The sequence below is a fragment of the Mixophyes fleayi genome, chromosome 4 (genome assembly GCF_038048845.1).
Source record: "Mixophyes fleayi isolate aMixFle1 chromosome 4, aMixFle1.hap1, whole genome shotgun sequence".
NCBI lineage: Eukaryota > Metazoa > Chordata > Amphibia > Anura > Limnodynastidae > Mixophyes > Mixophyes fleayi.
Genome location: NC_134405.1, coordinates 112856806 through 112872483, shown reverse-complemented (window position 1 = coordinate 112872483; position 15678 = coordinate 112856806). Strand labels below are relative to the sequence as shown.

The 15678-nt window shown below is 36.6% G+C and overlaps 1 protein-coding gene across 1 annotated transcript in view; it reads right to left on the bottom strand.

Annotated features, from left to right (window-relative positions):
* The window catches only part of UNC13C (unc-13 homolog C), a 444227-nt gene that overhangs the window by 371271 nt on the left and 57278 nt on the right, over window positions 1-15678 (bottom strand). The window contains exons 2-3 of the mRNA XM_075208024.1: window positions 6205-6227; window positions 5603-5667 (exon numbers count right to left, since the gene is read on the bottom strand). Coding sequence (XP_075064125.1) covers window positions 5603-5667; window positions 6205-6227 — 88 coding nt within the window. The remainder of the gene's footprint in view (window positions 1-5602; window positions 5668-6204; window positions 6228-15678) is intronic.

Sequence of the window (15678 nt, the reverse complement as noted above, 5' to 3'; positions counted from 1 at the left end):
TTATAGTTGGGGTTTCTTCACACTTCTGGGGCAATACTAATTGTCTAAACATTACAACAGAAAAAAAATTAAGCTTATTTTGCCCATTTTTCCTTAATACCCAACGTTCAGGCCGGCCTAGACTAATATGTTCATAGCGTTTCCTTGCCTTTCACACAAGGCTAATACGCGATAGGAACTTGATTTCAAATGTGTCTTCTTTAACCACCCCAATAATGTTTCTGTTCCTGTATTTTTAAAACTCAGTCTCACTTGGCTTTTTTTAACGGGTCATGGCAATCTTTGTAACTCATTTTGTTTTCATTAAAATCAGAATTGTACATCAGAATGGAGGTGTCAACAAGCAGTACTGAGGGTGAAGATGTGGAGGGGGCTGTTATACCTGCACCTGTCACCAACCTTGTCTCTCCTACTCCTCAAGCACTGGCCCAAGGATGACTCATTGTTTTCAGCCTTTGCCAAGGAAATACCTAAATATTAAAACCATACTACATTCTTCTATCTACTCAACCTCTTAATGTCTAAATTTAGTGTCCCCAAAAAGTCTTGTGGCCTAGGCTGCAGCCTAGTCAGCCTGATCATATCAATAACATGAAAATATACTATAGAATTATTATACCAAATGAAAGCCCTAAGTTGTCTGAAAAAAATCAATGTCAAATTTGAAAAGTTAGACCACCAAATAAATAAATTATCCTTAGAGAATTCTACACAACATATTACAGAAAAGATTTGGAATGAGAGGAACGAGCCTTCATCTTCAGTTAAGGATAGGTAAATAAGAGGAGGCCAGATCACCTGGTTATTATGATATCCCTGCTCTATGATTAACTCACAGTGTCACTGTCTGACAAAAAGATATTCCCAGCCTTTGCTATATTTCAAGCTTAAAAGAAACAAACAGAATAAAAACAGTAAAATAAAAAAAAGATAAATATAACATAATAAATAATAGATATTTTGCAGCAACAATATTTGTGTAATACATTCTGAATGAGACAGCTCTCTAGTTCACTTTTATTCACCACAGAGAGATCTGCAAATTGCTTTATACCTCCACTTCAGTCTGCCACGATGACTGCGGCCTCACCAACTGCACAATTTCAGCTCTTCTACTGTGTCAGCATTATCATTTATCTATGAAACTATCCCCACTGCTCCATCCCACATAAGCAACCTCATCTCAAAGTACTCTTTTACCACACACTATGCTTGTTTCGAGACCTATATAGGAATTTTGTAGCGTTTCCTAGAGTTTTGCTAGTTTTCTTTAGAGTGTTTTTTCCCCCCTAGACTTTTCTAGAGCCACTCCTCTTCTCTAGAACTCTCTGTTTGGCTCCAATATACTCTTTCCCAGCTTTTCTACTTCATACCTATGCAGTACAAAAGCATTTTTCAGACGGTAATTCATGGAAACCTCGTTAAAACAAGATGAATGATTTCTTATGAGCTCATTCCCACAATTGCGGTCTACGATTTTAAAACTGCAATTCATTTTTTTGTTCATGTGGAACAACCTATTTCTTATTTGCTAACACATGCAACAAGTACAATAGATTGTATTTGTAAAAACTGATTGCATGAAAAGTACATGTTAAATGTTGAAAAACAACAACACTAAAATGCTTCTAAAGTGTGTATTAGTATTCAGGTGTTTCATCCATTTACCCAGCACACATAAACAAACGCTTAATTAGCAGTTGTCTCAACCTTTGAGAAAACAGTTACTGACTCCTTTATCCACCATCCATCATTGATAGTTCCATTTACAAAACTTTTAACCTACTAACCGCAACCCACAAAGGGTGTCCCACTTGTTCCTTTTTTCCAATTAATATTAAAAGCTTTCGTAGGTAACTGGCTTTACCATTTGTAAGGGTTTCAGTATATAATATCTCTATACCTCTACAGCGCAACATAAAATGTTTGCTTTATAAACACTAGGGGCCTGATTCATTAAGGATCTTAACTGAAGAAACGTCTTATTTAAGTCTCCTGGACAAAACCATGTTACAATGTAAGGGGTGCAAATTAGTATTCTGTTTTGCACATAAGTTAAATACTGACTGTTTTTCAAGTAGCACACAAATACTTGATAGCTTATTTGTACACTGAAATTTAAAGTTGATATTTGTTTTCTACATGAAAAAACAGTCAGTATTTAACTTATGTGCAGAACAGAAAACTAATTTTCACCCCTTGCATTGTAACATGGTTTTGTCCAGGAGACTTAAATAAGAAACTCTTAATTTAAGTTCCTTAATGAATCAGGCCCTAGATAATTATAAAAGGGCATGCTTCTTTATAATGTCTAATTAACAATGTAAATATTATATCGTAACTGAAACCTGTATCCCAAAAATAAAAATGGCTGCTGATAGCGTAGGACGGCATCCAGACATTCCACGCCCTACATTTCCCCGAAGAAAGGTTGTTTTTCTCACAACCATCCCGCTCATTTACATGTTATCATCTATTCTGAGCACTCATTGAACACAGTGGTCCCAATAACATATTCAACTTTTCCCTCTCCATAGGTATTTCTGCTCTGACCTCATGCAATTATCTCTCTCAATCTCAAAAAACTGACTTGGCACTAGCTACTGAACTATTTATCTACCCCAACAGCGACCGTTTTACCCTTTTTCTCAATGTCTATTGGACCCTCTTCAATCCTGCTTTCAATGTGGCAATTCAACATAGGGTTATTATCTGAAACTAGACTTTCCTTTTAGCCCCATGTAAATAAAAATTATCTTACACAAACCATAAATTTGGGAATAGGATCAGATAAACAACCAATTGTTAGTATTATCGCCAGTGTTCATACCACACAAGGAGTGCAGAAAAAGCAGTTTTTCTTCTTAAACAGGTGTTGAATTGGGAAACATTTTTTAATTACAGAGAGAGACACATTTTATTTTTGACAGATTCCTAAAAAATTATTTAGATTGGAGCATGAGTTTTCTTACAAAGCAGCTTGACTGACATGTTTTGTTCAAGACTAAAATTACTTTTTGATGCTACATTACAATAAAGTCTGAATGTTAATTGAAATTATTCATTTTGCTTCTGCTGCAAGGCCTCTCACCTACTGCCATGAATACCCATACTTTTAATAGTGCTTTTAATGCCTAGTAAAAGTATTTAAGCAGGTATGGAATGTAACCCATTGGTTCTAATGACCCTATACCCACTGGCATTTGCACTTGCAGTTTGAGAGTGTTTGCATTACTGTGCCATTTGTGGATGCTGTCTGTGCTATTTACTTGCACAAACTGAAAGTGAACGCAGTGTGGTCAATGAAGGACACTCCATTGATGTCCCCCTGACCGCAAGTGCAATAGCTCGTTAACAACTGCATCTGAAATACAAACATGTTTGACTTTCAGAGTCACTGGCATTTAATGTAACACTAGTGGGTAAGGTTTATAAGGCTGACTTTTTTTTTTTTTGCAAAAAAACCAAACCTAACAATAAGCATGGCTGCTTGCCATTTTTCATTGTGATAAATAAGAAAGGATGAGAAATCAGGTCTATATTTTCAATCTCAAATGTTGGTGGCAATCTACAGCCCACAAGTAGATAGGTTAGGAATATCTACCAAAGGCAAGTGCAGGGGGGGAAAATGGGTTGTAAGGGGTTATAGGTCAAAAATAGACTTATAAATAGTTAGCATCAGTTACATATACCAAATGAATTATTTGTTATACATTATATGCACATGCTGTAACATGTCATCATAGCAATATCTCCAACTGCTCATCCAAGTCAAATTTAAAATTCAACATTTCAACATATGCTCCATTTAGCATATAGCACACATTTCTCACTTATAGCCTTTTTCACCTTTTGCATTTGGATTTTTTTAAAATAATTCTCTTACCTATAGTAGATTGTAGCAGCTGTCTGTTAATGAATTAATTAATTTAAATCATCTTCCAGGCAATTTAAATGTGGGTGGTGCTTTATACTGAAGCTACACTTCTGTATGGTTAAGAAACGCGTTAATATTTAAGAAGAGAGTTTAATACCGATTACTTTTTTTTACACACTGAATTCATCAAGCTGCAGACCATCTGCTTTCTAAGATCTTCCGCCATTATTTACGGTGTGTGAATACCTCTCAAGGCCTCGGCTAATTCTTGTCTCTGGATTCCGAGGGAAGGCTTATGGTGGGAGTTATTCTTCCTAAGGATATCGACTGGCATTTGCCAATATTAATATCAATCCTTTGGGGAGTCTTAACACGGGAAGATTTCTTCCTAAGAAAGCCAAATAACAACGGTGCCTTTGACTAGTGAGTGAGATTGTCTGTGAGAACTATTTTGAGGATATCAGTTAGCCTGTCAGTGAGTTCTGGCTATTTGAATCTGATTTTTTTCGAATCTCTGTTTTGCCCATTTTAATCTCAGTACTATAGTTCAGAATTTGGTCAATTTGATAAAATAGTTCTAGACTAATTAAGTTTCTATTCCAAATAAAGTAACCTTTGTGACATTTTGGGGCTTTTTTTTTCTTAATTAGAGGTTATTTCATTGTGTGACAGTTTTGCCCTTAAGAGTTACAACTTTTCTCTGCTCAGATTATTATTAAACAAATAAAGAAAAATGAAAATTACGACATAAATGCATTTATTCAAGTCAGTTCCATAATCACTACATGTTAATTGTCCCATACTTATCTGTTACTTTGTTGGTCAGCTGTGGTAATATTTGTGCAAAAGAGGAGAGAGGGATCCTGATTGGATGGTTGCATAATGATCCAATCAAAAGCCAGATGTTATTTCAAGACAGGTAAATTACAATCATGCAAAAGTGCAGTGCAAATGCTGTTTTGTGATGTCACTAGGGGCAGGCTGGGCTGGGGGGCAAGGTTGGTCCCATAGTGGGCTACCTTCAGCTGAGTCACTGGACCACTGCCATTTTTTATCCTTTAAAATATTCCTAATAGGCTGCTGAGTAGAGTCTTGCCCCCCAGGCTAAAATTTGCCAGCCCTCCCCTGGATTTCACCCTCCTATTTTTGCACAAATGACCCAATTGTTACAGGAAAGCACATGGAACTGCGGAACAAAATGGAGACATTTGCAGGGACACAAAATTTGGCATCTTCTGATGGACCTTAAGTGGCAATAACCAGTAATGCATTTTTAGTTGCCTTGCATCAAACAAAACATAGAAGAATTCTTTTTATTATAGGGAGGAGTTTAAAAAGGCTGAAAAACACTTTGGCTTAAAGTTCAGATTATGTCCAGCTGCCCTTGTACACACACATGAACAAACCAACTTTGTACTAGCACATGTCAGTATTCCAAAACTTTGGAGATATCTATAAGTAGCTCACATAATACAGCATAATTTGCTAGTGGTCCCGACCTTTCTTCAAGCTATAGCAAGATTTTACACTGTAAAATTTACAGCATGGTACTGTAAATGGCAAGATGTTCTCCACAATGAGGGAACATCATACCACTTTATCTAAAATGCTGAAATTGATGGACTTGGGTGTTTTAACCTTGACTTACAAGCTAAATAACCACTTTAAAAATAGTTTAAAACACAGATAAAATAATGTGTTTCACCAGTAACAGGCTTTACTCACCCTCCAGATGTCTGTATTTCATAAAGTTTTGAGGCATCCAAAGAACTTCCGCCAACTATCCGTGCCTTTTTAGGAGAAAAAAAGATAAAAATAATATTCTCTTTTGAATAAAGGGTCTGTTTGTCTGTATATTTACTTAAAGCTCACTGTACACAGAACACCTAACATGACAATATGTTAAGCAGGGTTAGCTCCAAGCCATAACATGTGCTATTGATTAAATATCTGAATATTATTGATTAAGCAATGCACTTTCAGTGATGTATGTTGCTACAACCAAAGGGACATAGACAGCACAAAACATAGGACACAGAAAACAATGAAGTCTGAACACATTATCCTCCAAGCAATTTAATATTTATAGAATTGTGGGTACGAAAGGTGACTGGTTCAGCAACAGGCTTTTATGTTATCATACATGATAAGCGTCAGGAGTATCCTGTTTAACAATGCAACACATTTGGTGTTCTAATAAGGCAACAAAAGAATGGGTAACCAGAGGGAGCACATGCAGTATTCCACAAGTAAAATGAAGGAACCAAACAGGTCAAGTCACAAACATTAACAAGACATGATCCCTTAGGAAAGACGTGATTTAAAACCTTTTCATCCATAGCTTTGCTATCTGAAAGAGAACCAGGAAGAAGGGGGATAGAAGTTAGAAACAAGATTGTCCAAGCAATCATGTGAACAACTCACTAGAAGCTTGACACAGTGACAAGAAATAACATTATATATAAAGATTATTAATTCACAACAAGTTACATCATGCTACAAACTAGACAGAATAAAATCCACAACTACACGTGGTGGTTGTAACATTGAAAAGGGAACTGAAGTTCTGAAAGCTGGAAATGAAACAGTTAAAATCCAGAATACAGAAAAAAAAACCTTTATTAAAAAATAAATAGTATACAAAAAATACCTGGAACAAAAATTATACTGTAACAATTCTCACTAGCAAAACTTTTTGTGTCTTGTATCAACACCATTTATTACAAATGTATCTCCCAGTACCTGATCAAAAGTAAGTTCTACTGCCGGAGAAATTCATAAATAGTTAACATCACAAAGCAATGAAGTGTCAGAGTACTTGTAGATCCATCTCCTCCTCTGGCAGAAGAATTGACTCTTGAACAGATGTTGTGAGTGAGTATTTTATAAATCTAATAGTTTGACAACCCTAGACCCTGGTAGTTCTGCTACTTAAGGGGGCTGGTGTTACAGTGTCATTTTAGTTATCGATGGAGTTCTCTCGTAAACTACTTGCAGTGTGTGTCATAGAAGAACAACCACATATTCATGTAAAGCAAGCTGGAACTCTATGCACAGTTGCATGCGCATCAAAGAGCACCAATAATTTTATTTTCTGTTATGTTATTATTTCAGAAACCAATTTACTATTGTTTTTAGATATTCCTTTTAATACATGTATAGGAATATTGACAAGCATAAGCCATTGCGATTTCACAAAGGTCACCTTGACAGAGTCTGTATGTTATTGAATTATTTTATTATGTATATTTTTAGTGATAAACAGAGACTTAAATGGCGCGGCTCTAGAGAAAAGGTCTACAATGCTGCACAGAATTAAAGGGGATGTCCCACCCCTACATTCAACAATATACACAAAAAAAATTATAACATTTATCAATTCCAATAACATCAATCTTCATTTCACCGCCACTTACAGTCAAGAAAAAGTAATTTTTTTAGATTTAGAAATATACATTCAGAATAATCAAGTTTTTACAAATACATATACTAAAGAGGTAGACAGCAACACTTTCATTCCGCGAACTAGTAACCATCATCCGCTGTGGTTGAAAAATATTCCAAGTGGACAATTCCGGCGCCTCAGAAGAAATTGTTCAAAAGTAGAAGACTATACTGAGCAAGCTAACAATATGAAAATAAGATTTGTTGAAAGAAACTATATTGAACAAGAAGTAGATACTCAGAATATATTAAGAAGATAGATAGAGAAACATTGTTGACCCCGAAAAATAAAGGTCCATCTATATCGGTAAAGGATGTACTTTTTATTACAAGATACACTAATCAAGCCAAAAATTTGGAAAAAAATTTAATAAAACATTGGCCAATATTATTACAAGACGAAAAATTAGCAACATGCCTGATGAAGAGACCAAAAATTATCTTCAAAAAAGCAAACAATCTGAAGAATAAATTAGTAAAAAGTGCCCTTAAATTAAAAGATAAAGACAACACAACAGGAACTTGGATGGGTGAAAACAAACCTGGGTTCTATTATTGTATGAATTGTCAAGCATGCAAATTAAGCAAATCCATATGCACGAAACCGATAACACAATTCAAATCAAATTATAACAATAAAGTTTACACAATTAAAGAAAAAATTAAGTGTAATAGCAAAGGAGTGATATATTTACTTGAATGCCCTTGTGGCATTCAGTATGTGGGAAGGACTATTCGTAATCTGAAATGTAGAATAGCAGAACACATTAGAAATGGGAAAAAAGGACTAACCACTGACAGCGTATCAGATCACTTCCTCAACGTACACTCCAAAGACCCCACAGGACTGAGATTTTGTGGAATAAAAAAAGTGGAAAAATCCTGGAGGGGAGGAAACTATATAGCGGAAATAGCAAAAGAAGAAACCCGCTGGATATACAATCTGAATACATTGACTCTCAAAGGCCTTAATTTAGATCTAGATCTAGGCTCCTTTTTTACATAATTAAACAACACATACTTGCTTGTTTTCTTTTCCTTTGCCCTATATATTTTTGTATTTTCACTTATATTTATTTTATTTTATTTGATTTTATATTTGTTTCTAATTTTTATTGCTTTTAATTTTATTTATAACCAATTATGACTATGCTCAATAGTTAATCACAGTTGAAGTTTTTTTCACAGAGCATGAATCAGCAGCTATTGAATAATTTGAATCAGCTGTAAAACTCTTATGACTTTAAACCACACCTTTAAACCCAAGAGGATTTATAATGGATCTTTATCAATGACTATAATCACATTGCCCTGAGGAAGCCCGTATGACGGGTGAAACGCGTTGGTTAAAGCCCCGATTATATATACCATCTTATTCCAACAAGACAAATCCGCGCATGCGCGATCATACAGTTGAACGTGACGTTCACTCGCGCACTGGAGAGCCCACCGAGAGGCTGCTACATACTGGATAGCCACCAGCTAGGCAAGGTCTGTTACCGGACGCTAGCATAGTACTGGTAAGACTCTTTTAACACGCCATTGACAGAACGAATGGGTGAGTGATATTTTATCTCACGATTCTACTGTTTGGGATACTATCTGTCACATGTCATTCCGGTATGGAAGGATCGCGCTCTCTAGGGTGTATTGCAAGAGCTGCTCCAGCTGAGGGTATCCCTCCCTCAAACAACAAGAGAAATAAAAAGCAGAAATAGCTGGGCGCTCATTGGCTCTAGATTCTTATCTATTGATAATAAATATTGACGGGGTGTGTAAATGGTCAATTAATACAATTTAATACATTAAAACAATTATTAACAATTGCAGACACAAGTGACAAAATCCGCCTGTATGTCACTAATGTTAAAACATAACAGATAACCAATATATTAGACCAGCGTTATGAATGCCACTACGTGAGTCCCAGAGGCAATTAAGACAATAAAAACAACTGTATACATAAAATCACAATAACCTCCAGCCAGTGTCAATGGAGTGCTGCTAAATAAATTCCAAATGGATAGCAGACTTAGTAGAAACAATGTTCCTGTTGCGATATCAATATGTATTAGTAACTCTGCAATAGGTCCGGCCAGGCTTGTGATTATAACAAAAATAGAGATCCAATCATGGAATGAAAGCGATGGTGTGAGGAAACAAATAAGTATGATACTTGCTGTTATTAGTCCTTAAACCATTCACTACGGTGATTCTTTACAAACACATGTCTATACAGCTCTATTCTCCCGGAGCCTACAGAGACCATTTTTGCCCTGCCGCGCGGCTGGTAAAGAGATAAAGCAGAGCAGCTCCAGCAGCCTCACTCACTGTCTCATTCACACTGGCTCTTTTGTTTCTATTCAGCTCTCTCATTTAATACTCATGAGTCAGTACCTCTAAACTACCAAAGGTGGCACTGCTGTGCTCAGACATTATGTGAGACTGTGGAGCCGATCACTGACTATGAGCCATGAGTCATTCTCCTCGCTCAGGAGTTCAATAGTTCATCTAGTTCATTTCACTCTCCGAATCTTTCCACTCTTCGAATCTTTCCACTCTCTAAATCATTTCACTGCGAATCATTTCACTCTCCAAATCATTTCACTCTCCGAATCATTTCACTCTCCGAATCATTTCACTCTTCGAATCATTTCACTCTCCGAATCTTTTTAATCATTTAGATCATTTAGCTCATGAGTCACAGGATACATTCCCTTCCCTGTCAGCTCAAGACACACTACACTGCTGAGTGCTGCATGCTATATACTGTAGTTCTGTTTACTGCACCATATATACAGGGGAGATGTATTAAACCTTCAAGAGAGATAAAGTGGAACCGTTGCTACTAATCATTTTCTGCCATATTATAGACTCTGTTAGACAAATAGCAGAAGCTGATTAGTCATAATTGCCAACATTATGTTGGTTACGTCTGGGAGTTCCTGGAGCGGGGAATAGGGGTAGGGGGCTGGGCTTTGTGAATTGCGCCATTTTGGCCCCACCTCCAGTGACGTGATGCCTATTTTGGGTCTTTTTACAGCTGTAAAAATTCCCCCCTAAGGTTTGATACATCTCCCCTATATCCTGATTGCACTGATCTCAATTTTAAAAGCAAAAAAGTGACACTTTATAATGGGTCTTTTTCATTTGCATATTATGGAAATAAAAAATAATAATGAAAATGTAATTAACTTTGCAGAGCTCAACATGTCACTACTAGTTTTTGTATAAGTGATTGCCCTTTTTAAAATTTAAAAATGATCTGACATATTAAACTTATCTGATAATTTTAACAGGACTATAACTCATCTAATGAGGAGTAGTAGATATGCCTACAGTATGTGTAATAGACTAGATATATGTCTCCAATCACTTCTCTCAGCAGTGTTCCAGAGCCAGTGATCTAACTGAACTAACTGAGCTAAATGAACTACTCAGTGAACTACTGAGTGAAATGAGTGAACTGAGTGAAATGAACTACTGAGTGAAATGAGTGAAATGAACTACTGAGTGAAATGAGTGAAATGAACTAATCTTTTGAACTAATCTTTTGTGTGAACTAGATCAGAATGAACTAATCTTCAAAATGAACTAGATTTCCCATCACTACATACAACCAGGAAATGTAGTGATGACCTGGCTGCTGCACACACTACCTTTATAGCTTTATAGTCATGGGATTGTGACAGATGCTTAACTTTTGTTTCCTTTTTTGTTTTGACTGTGATTGGTCTGATTCTACTATAAGTGTTTTTATTCTCCAATTCTCTTTTTTTTTTTTTTTTTTTAGAGCTGAATATGAGAAAGTGAATATGAATGTCAGATCGAGAAGAAACTATTCTCTGCTTCCAGCATGCATTCTACAGCTGACACTGGACTTTCTCCGCTCTCTTCTCTTTCATCCTAATGTGTGCTGCATAGAAACCAGAGCATGCAAAGTCTGTGATAAGAAGGAAAGAGGAGTTTTCTGCAAGAGATAGGTGCAGGGACAGACACTTATCAGTGGGCTATATATCTCTACTACAGTTAGTGGCTTGTACATTTGGGATAACAAATAGAGCAGCTATAATGAAAGGGGTGGGGGAGCAGTGGGAAACAAGGTAGTACATCAGTAATGAAAAAATAAGTGCATTTTAAGTTCTGTAACAGAAAAAAATACTACTATAATGAATGAATGTATGATTCTAAATATAAATAAACTGTGGCCTATACTCATCTGGTTAAAACGACACTATTTTTCCTTTCCTGCAATTCTGGAAATGATATTAGTAAACTAGTTTTTGATTTTCGGGTTGAACATATCTTGTTGTAACCAAGGACAGACTTGAAAGTGAGCTGTGTAACAAAGCTCTCACGTACATAAAACAATGTTTTCGTTATATAGCACAGCTCTTTTGGCCTTTAATAACCTCACGGGAATTATAAATCTGAAACCACACAGCTGAAAGAAAATTGTAATTCTTTTATAATACTGTGCACTGAACCAGGTCTTGGACAAGCAGTGAACCCCCAAATCACTCTGAACAGATAGCAGGATTAGGAATTTTATATAAGCAGACCTCTACAGACTGTGGCTATGCAAAATAAACTTATTTTAACTTACTAAGATCAAACAGAATCAGACTAATACTATTTAGAAATCAGAAACAGTCTACCTACCACATATGTCGCATTCCTGCAAATCAAAACCTGCAGACAGGGCCAGCTCTTTTAATCGAATCTAGGCAGTTGTCTGGTATGCCAATGGATAGTAGGTGCCTAATAAATGTCACTCATCCAGTGCTTTAAATGTCACTCATCCAGTGCTTTAAATGTCACTCATCCAGTGCATTAAATCCCCTTATGTAAAAAAAAACAGCGCCTCCACACTGAGCGACATCTGCAATCATGGCTGCCTGTGAAGCTGCTAGTTGCTGCTCCTCTGTGTCTGTGATGGGCTAGGAGTGTGGCACTTGGCTACAATTTCACAGCCACGCATCAATCTGCCACTCAGGAGCAGAGGATGCCTCTCCTACCTGCTAAGATATGAAGTAGTGGGTTGAAAATAAACGCCCAAGAAGGGGTGCCATTTCCAAGGGGGAGGGGCACCGACCTAGAGCTAGCACTGAAGCTGCTCACAACTAACACACCAAAAAAGACAAATATACACAGCAAAAAAAAAATCTGGGTAGGGAAATGTTGCACTTTGTGAGCATGTATGTATGTATGTACAATGTGCAAGTCATTCTGCACTGGCCTTATCATTCATTATACTATAATCATATGTTGGGAACAGCCTCAACCCATATCAACTAACCAGATGTTTCACAGTTTTATATTTTTAAGACATGCCTGAAAAGATATTAGGGACCAGCAACTTTGCATCAAAGAATATCTGAGCCATGTACAAAAAAATACTTAGGGGTTGGACTACACACATAGTCAACTATATATCTTCAGAAGAAGTTATGAAACAATCATTTGACACTCATATTCAATTCTGGGACGTGGGTTCAGACAAGAACACTCTGCTGCTACAGAGTCCTCTGGCCACTCACAATAAATATTGTGATGTAGCTCTTTAAATACAACCAATATAATGGGCACAATCTCACCCTTTATGTTTTTAAATAACACATAGTGGTCAAGATTTTCCCAACCTCTTTACCAATGATACCTTTTAAGTTATAACTAAAATATTGTACCAGTTACATGCCTCCACACATAATGAGATCACCTGTATCCCTCATACACAGCACCAGCCTGTGCTTCCTTTATTACAATAACAGCCTGTACCCCTTGATGTCATGAACCAGTCTAAGAGGACTATTTATGAAATTGTGATAGTCCAAAAATAAAGAGAGTGCGGCAGTTTTCTCCAGCAAATGGATATCGCAGCACTTCGTTCAATTTATCAAAAGATTAACGCAGGAGAAATCAGAGCTTTGCTTTTCAACAAAATTTAACAATCTCAGGATGGCATTATGTACATTTTCAGTGCCGCCAGAGAGGTTTCTTTGGATCCCTCACCGGGTTCCATCACTATGTGCACGCACTAATGTTTATCGCACACGAGCAATAGCTATACAAGGAATTTATAATCACTTCCTTCTTTTGCCGCATATTAAGCTGCTGGCACAAGGCATTGCCATATTGTTTCAGAGGGGGATTTTTGCTTGGGCTCGCCAAGCAGTCCTGGCATGTTAAGTAATAGTATTAGAACTTGTCTCTGGCATGTTAAGTTTGGATGTGCCACACTTCTACATAGATACGACAATAAAATACAAAAGCACACCGGACAATATTCTTGGGTACTTCAAAAATGTGCAGCACATGAAATATTTGATGAGCAACAGTATTTTTATAATATATATATATATATATATATATATATATATATATATATATATTATAAATCAATAATTGACAAAGTAAGGATATTTCTTAACTCTTTTACCATTGAAATTGTTTATAGATTGGAATGTGGTTCAAAATATACATCATTTTAGCCTCTGGGGACATGGGTCTTTAATTTTATATATATATATATATATATATATATATATATATATATATGACACCCAAAAAGTTCTTTAAGCTAACCAGCGCTTAGTAAAAGTGAACACAGTGAATTATATGAAAAATTTATACTCAATGTAATAGGCAGCTCCCCAGTCAATCAACACCTGTCTGCAAGTGTTACACCTAAAAGATAAAATACAAAAAGACAGGGGGCGCCACACATAGTGTATTATCAGTGAGATATAATATACAGGTGACTCCAACGATAAGATAGTCCCGTACCAAATATGTGATGAAATTAGGCAGATGTAATAATCAGGCTGACCATAATATGGATCCACCTCAGATTTGGATAGCAGGAATCCACGATCACAGACCAAGTGATGAAAGACAATCTGCGGACTCAAATAAATCCACAATAGTGTGACACAGTGTAAAAGGAGACCAAATTGGTCTCAAATACCACAAATTTAATGGCACCACATAAAAATATATATATTGCCCGTACATAGAGCACAATAAAACAAGCTTATCTGTCCACTGGCACAAACATGGAAGAGAAGGGTAGCAGGCAGCGACACCTCAGATCATCCAGCAATGAGCACAGGGACCAAGAACCTCTCCAACGCGTTTCGTCTTGTAGGTAAGACTTTATCAAGGAGTAATGAATCTAGCATCATCGCGGGCTCTTAAATACTTAAATCCTTTTACATAGGAGCCAATGCGAGCATGACCTTAGCGTACGGGCGGTAACCTCCGACTCCCGATACGTCACATCCGGGACTCCACTTCCGGTATAGCGGTTTTAGTGTGAAGATAGATTTTATGTATTAGATGACATCAGGAGGGGATATTCCCAACAACTCCAGCTCCCGATATGTCACATCCGGAACTCCGCTTCCGGTATAACAATTTATATTTACATAACATCAGAGGGGGAAGCCCAATATCTATCAGAATGTATATGATAGAAACTATGTACCATCGCATCACATCCCGTTCGTCATCAGCAATATAAGTATAAGAAGAACTGGATCTTAGTCCAATGCCTCAATAAGCCATACAACATAAAAATAAATACACTATTAATACATACACAAATAAAATATAGCGTCACACTATCTAGTACAAAATACAGCTAACTAGTCAGCATTATCACATAGTACATAGAAATTCTAAATAAATTTTAACATATTCCCAGAACACAACAATGTAGTATTTAACAACATACAGACCGCCCCTTAAAGAGACAGGTAAATAATCAACACCCAGCAATAGGCTAAAGAAAGGGGGACAATAAACCCTACCAGTACACGAAAATGGCACTACAGAACCCCATATTAGAGTTTCATATGAACCACCTAAAGGGAAGAGAAAATATACCTAAAAAGAAAAACCAGCATTAGTATATAAATCAGTACATAATTAAATCAAAAATGAAGCCATTTCGAATGCTTCATTTAGGCCTCTAGGTGCCAAGGTGTCCAGTTTATACACCCAATACATCTCTCTACAGGTAAGTTTTTTAGCCAGATCTCCACCTCGTGCACCCAACACCACATGTTCAATACCTTTAAACTTGAGACCACTAGGGTCAGCATTCTGACAGGAAATAAAATGTCTAGATACTGTATGTAAATCTGATCTATTTCTAATCGCCCTCACATGCTCCTGAAGACGTATCTTAAGGGCCCTCTTAGTTTTACCAATATAGACTTTTCCACAAGGGCATTCTAGTTGGTAAATGACTGACGTAGTAAGGCAGGTTATACGATCTTTCACTTTATATTCCTTCTGGTGCAATGAATCATAAAAGACTTTATTCAAAGGAGAAACAAATTTGCACATATTGC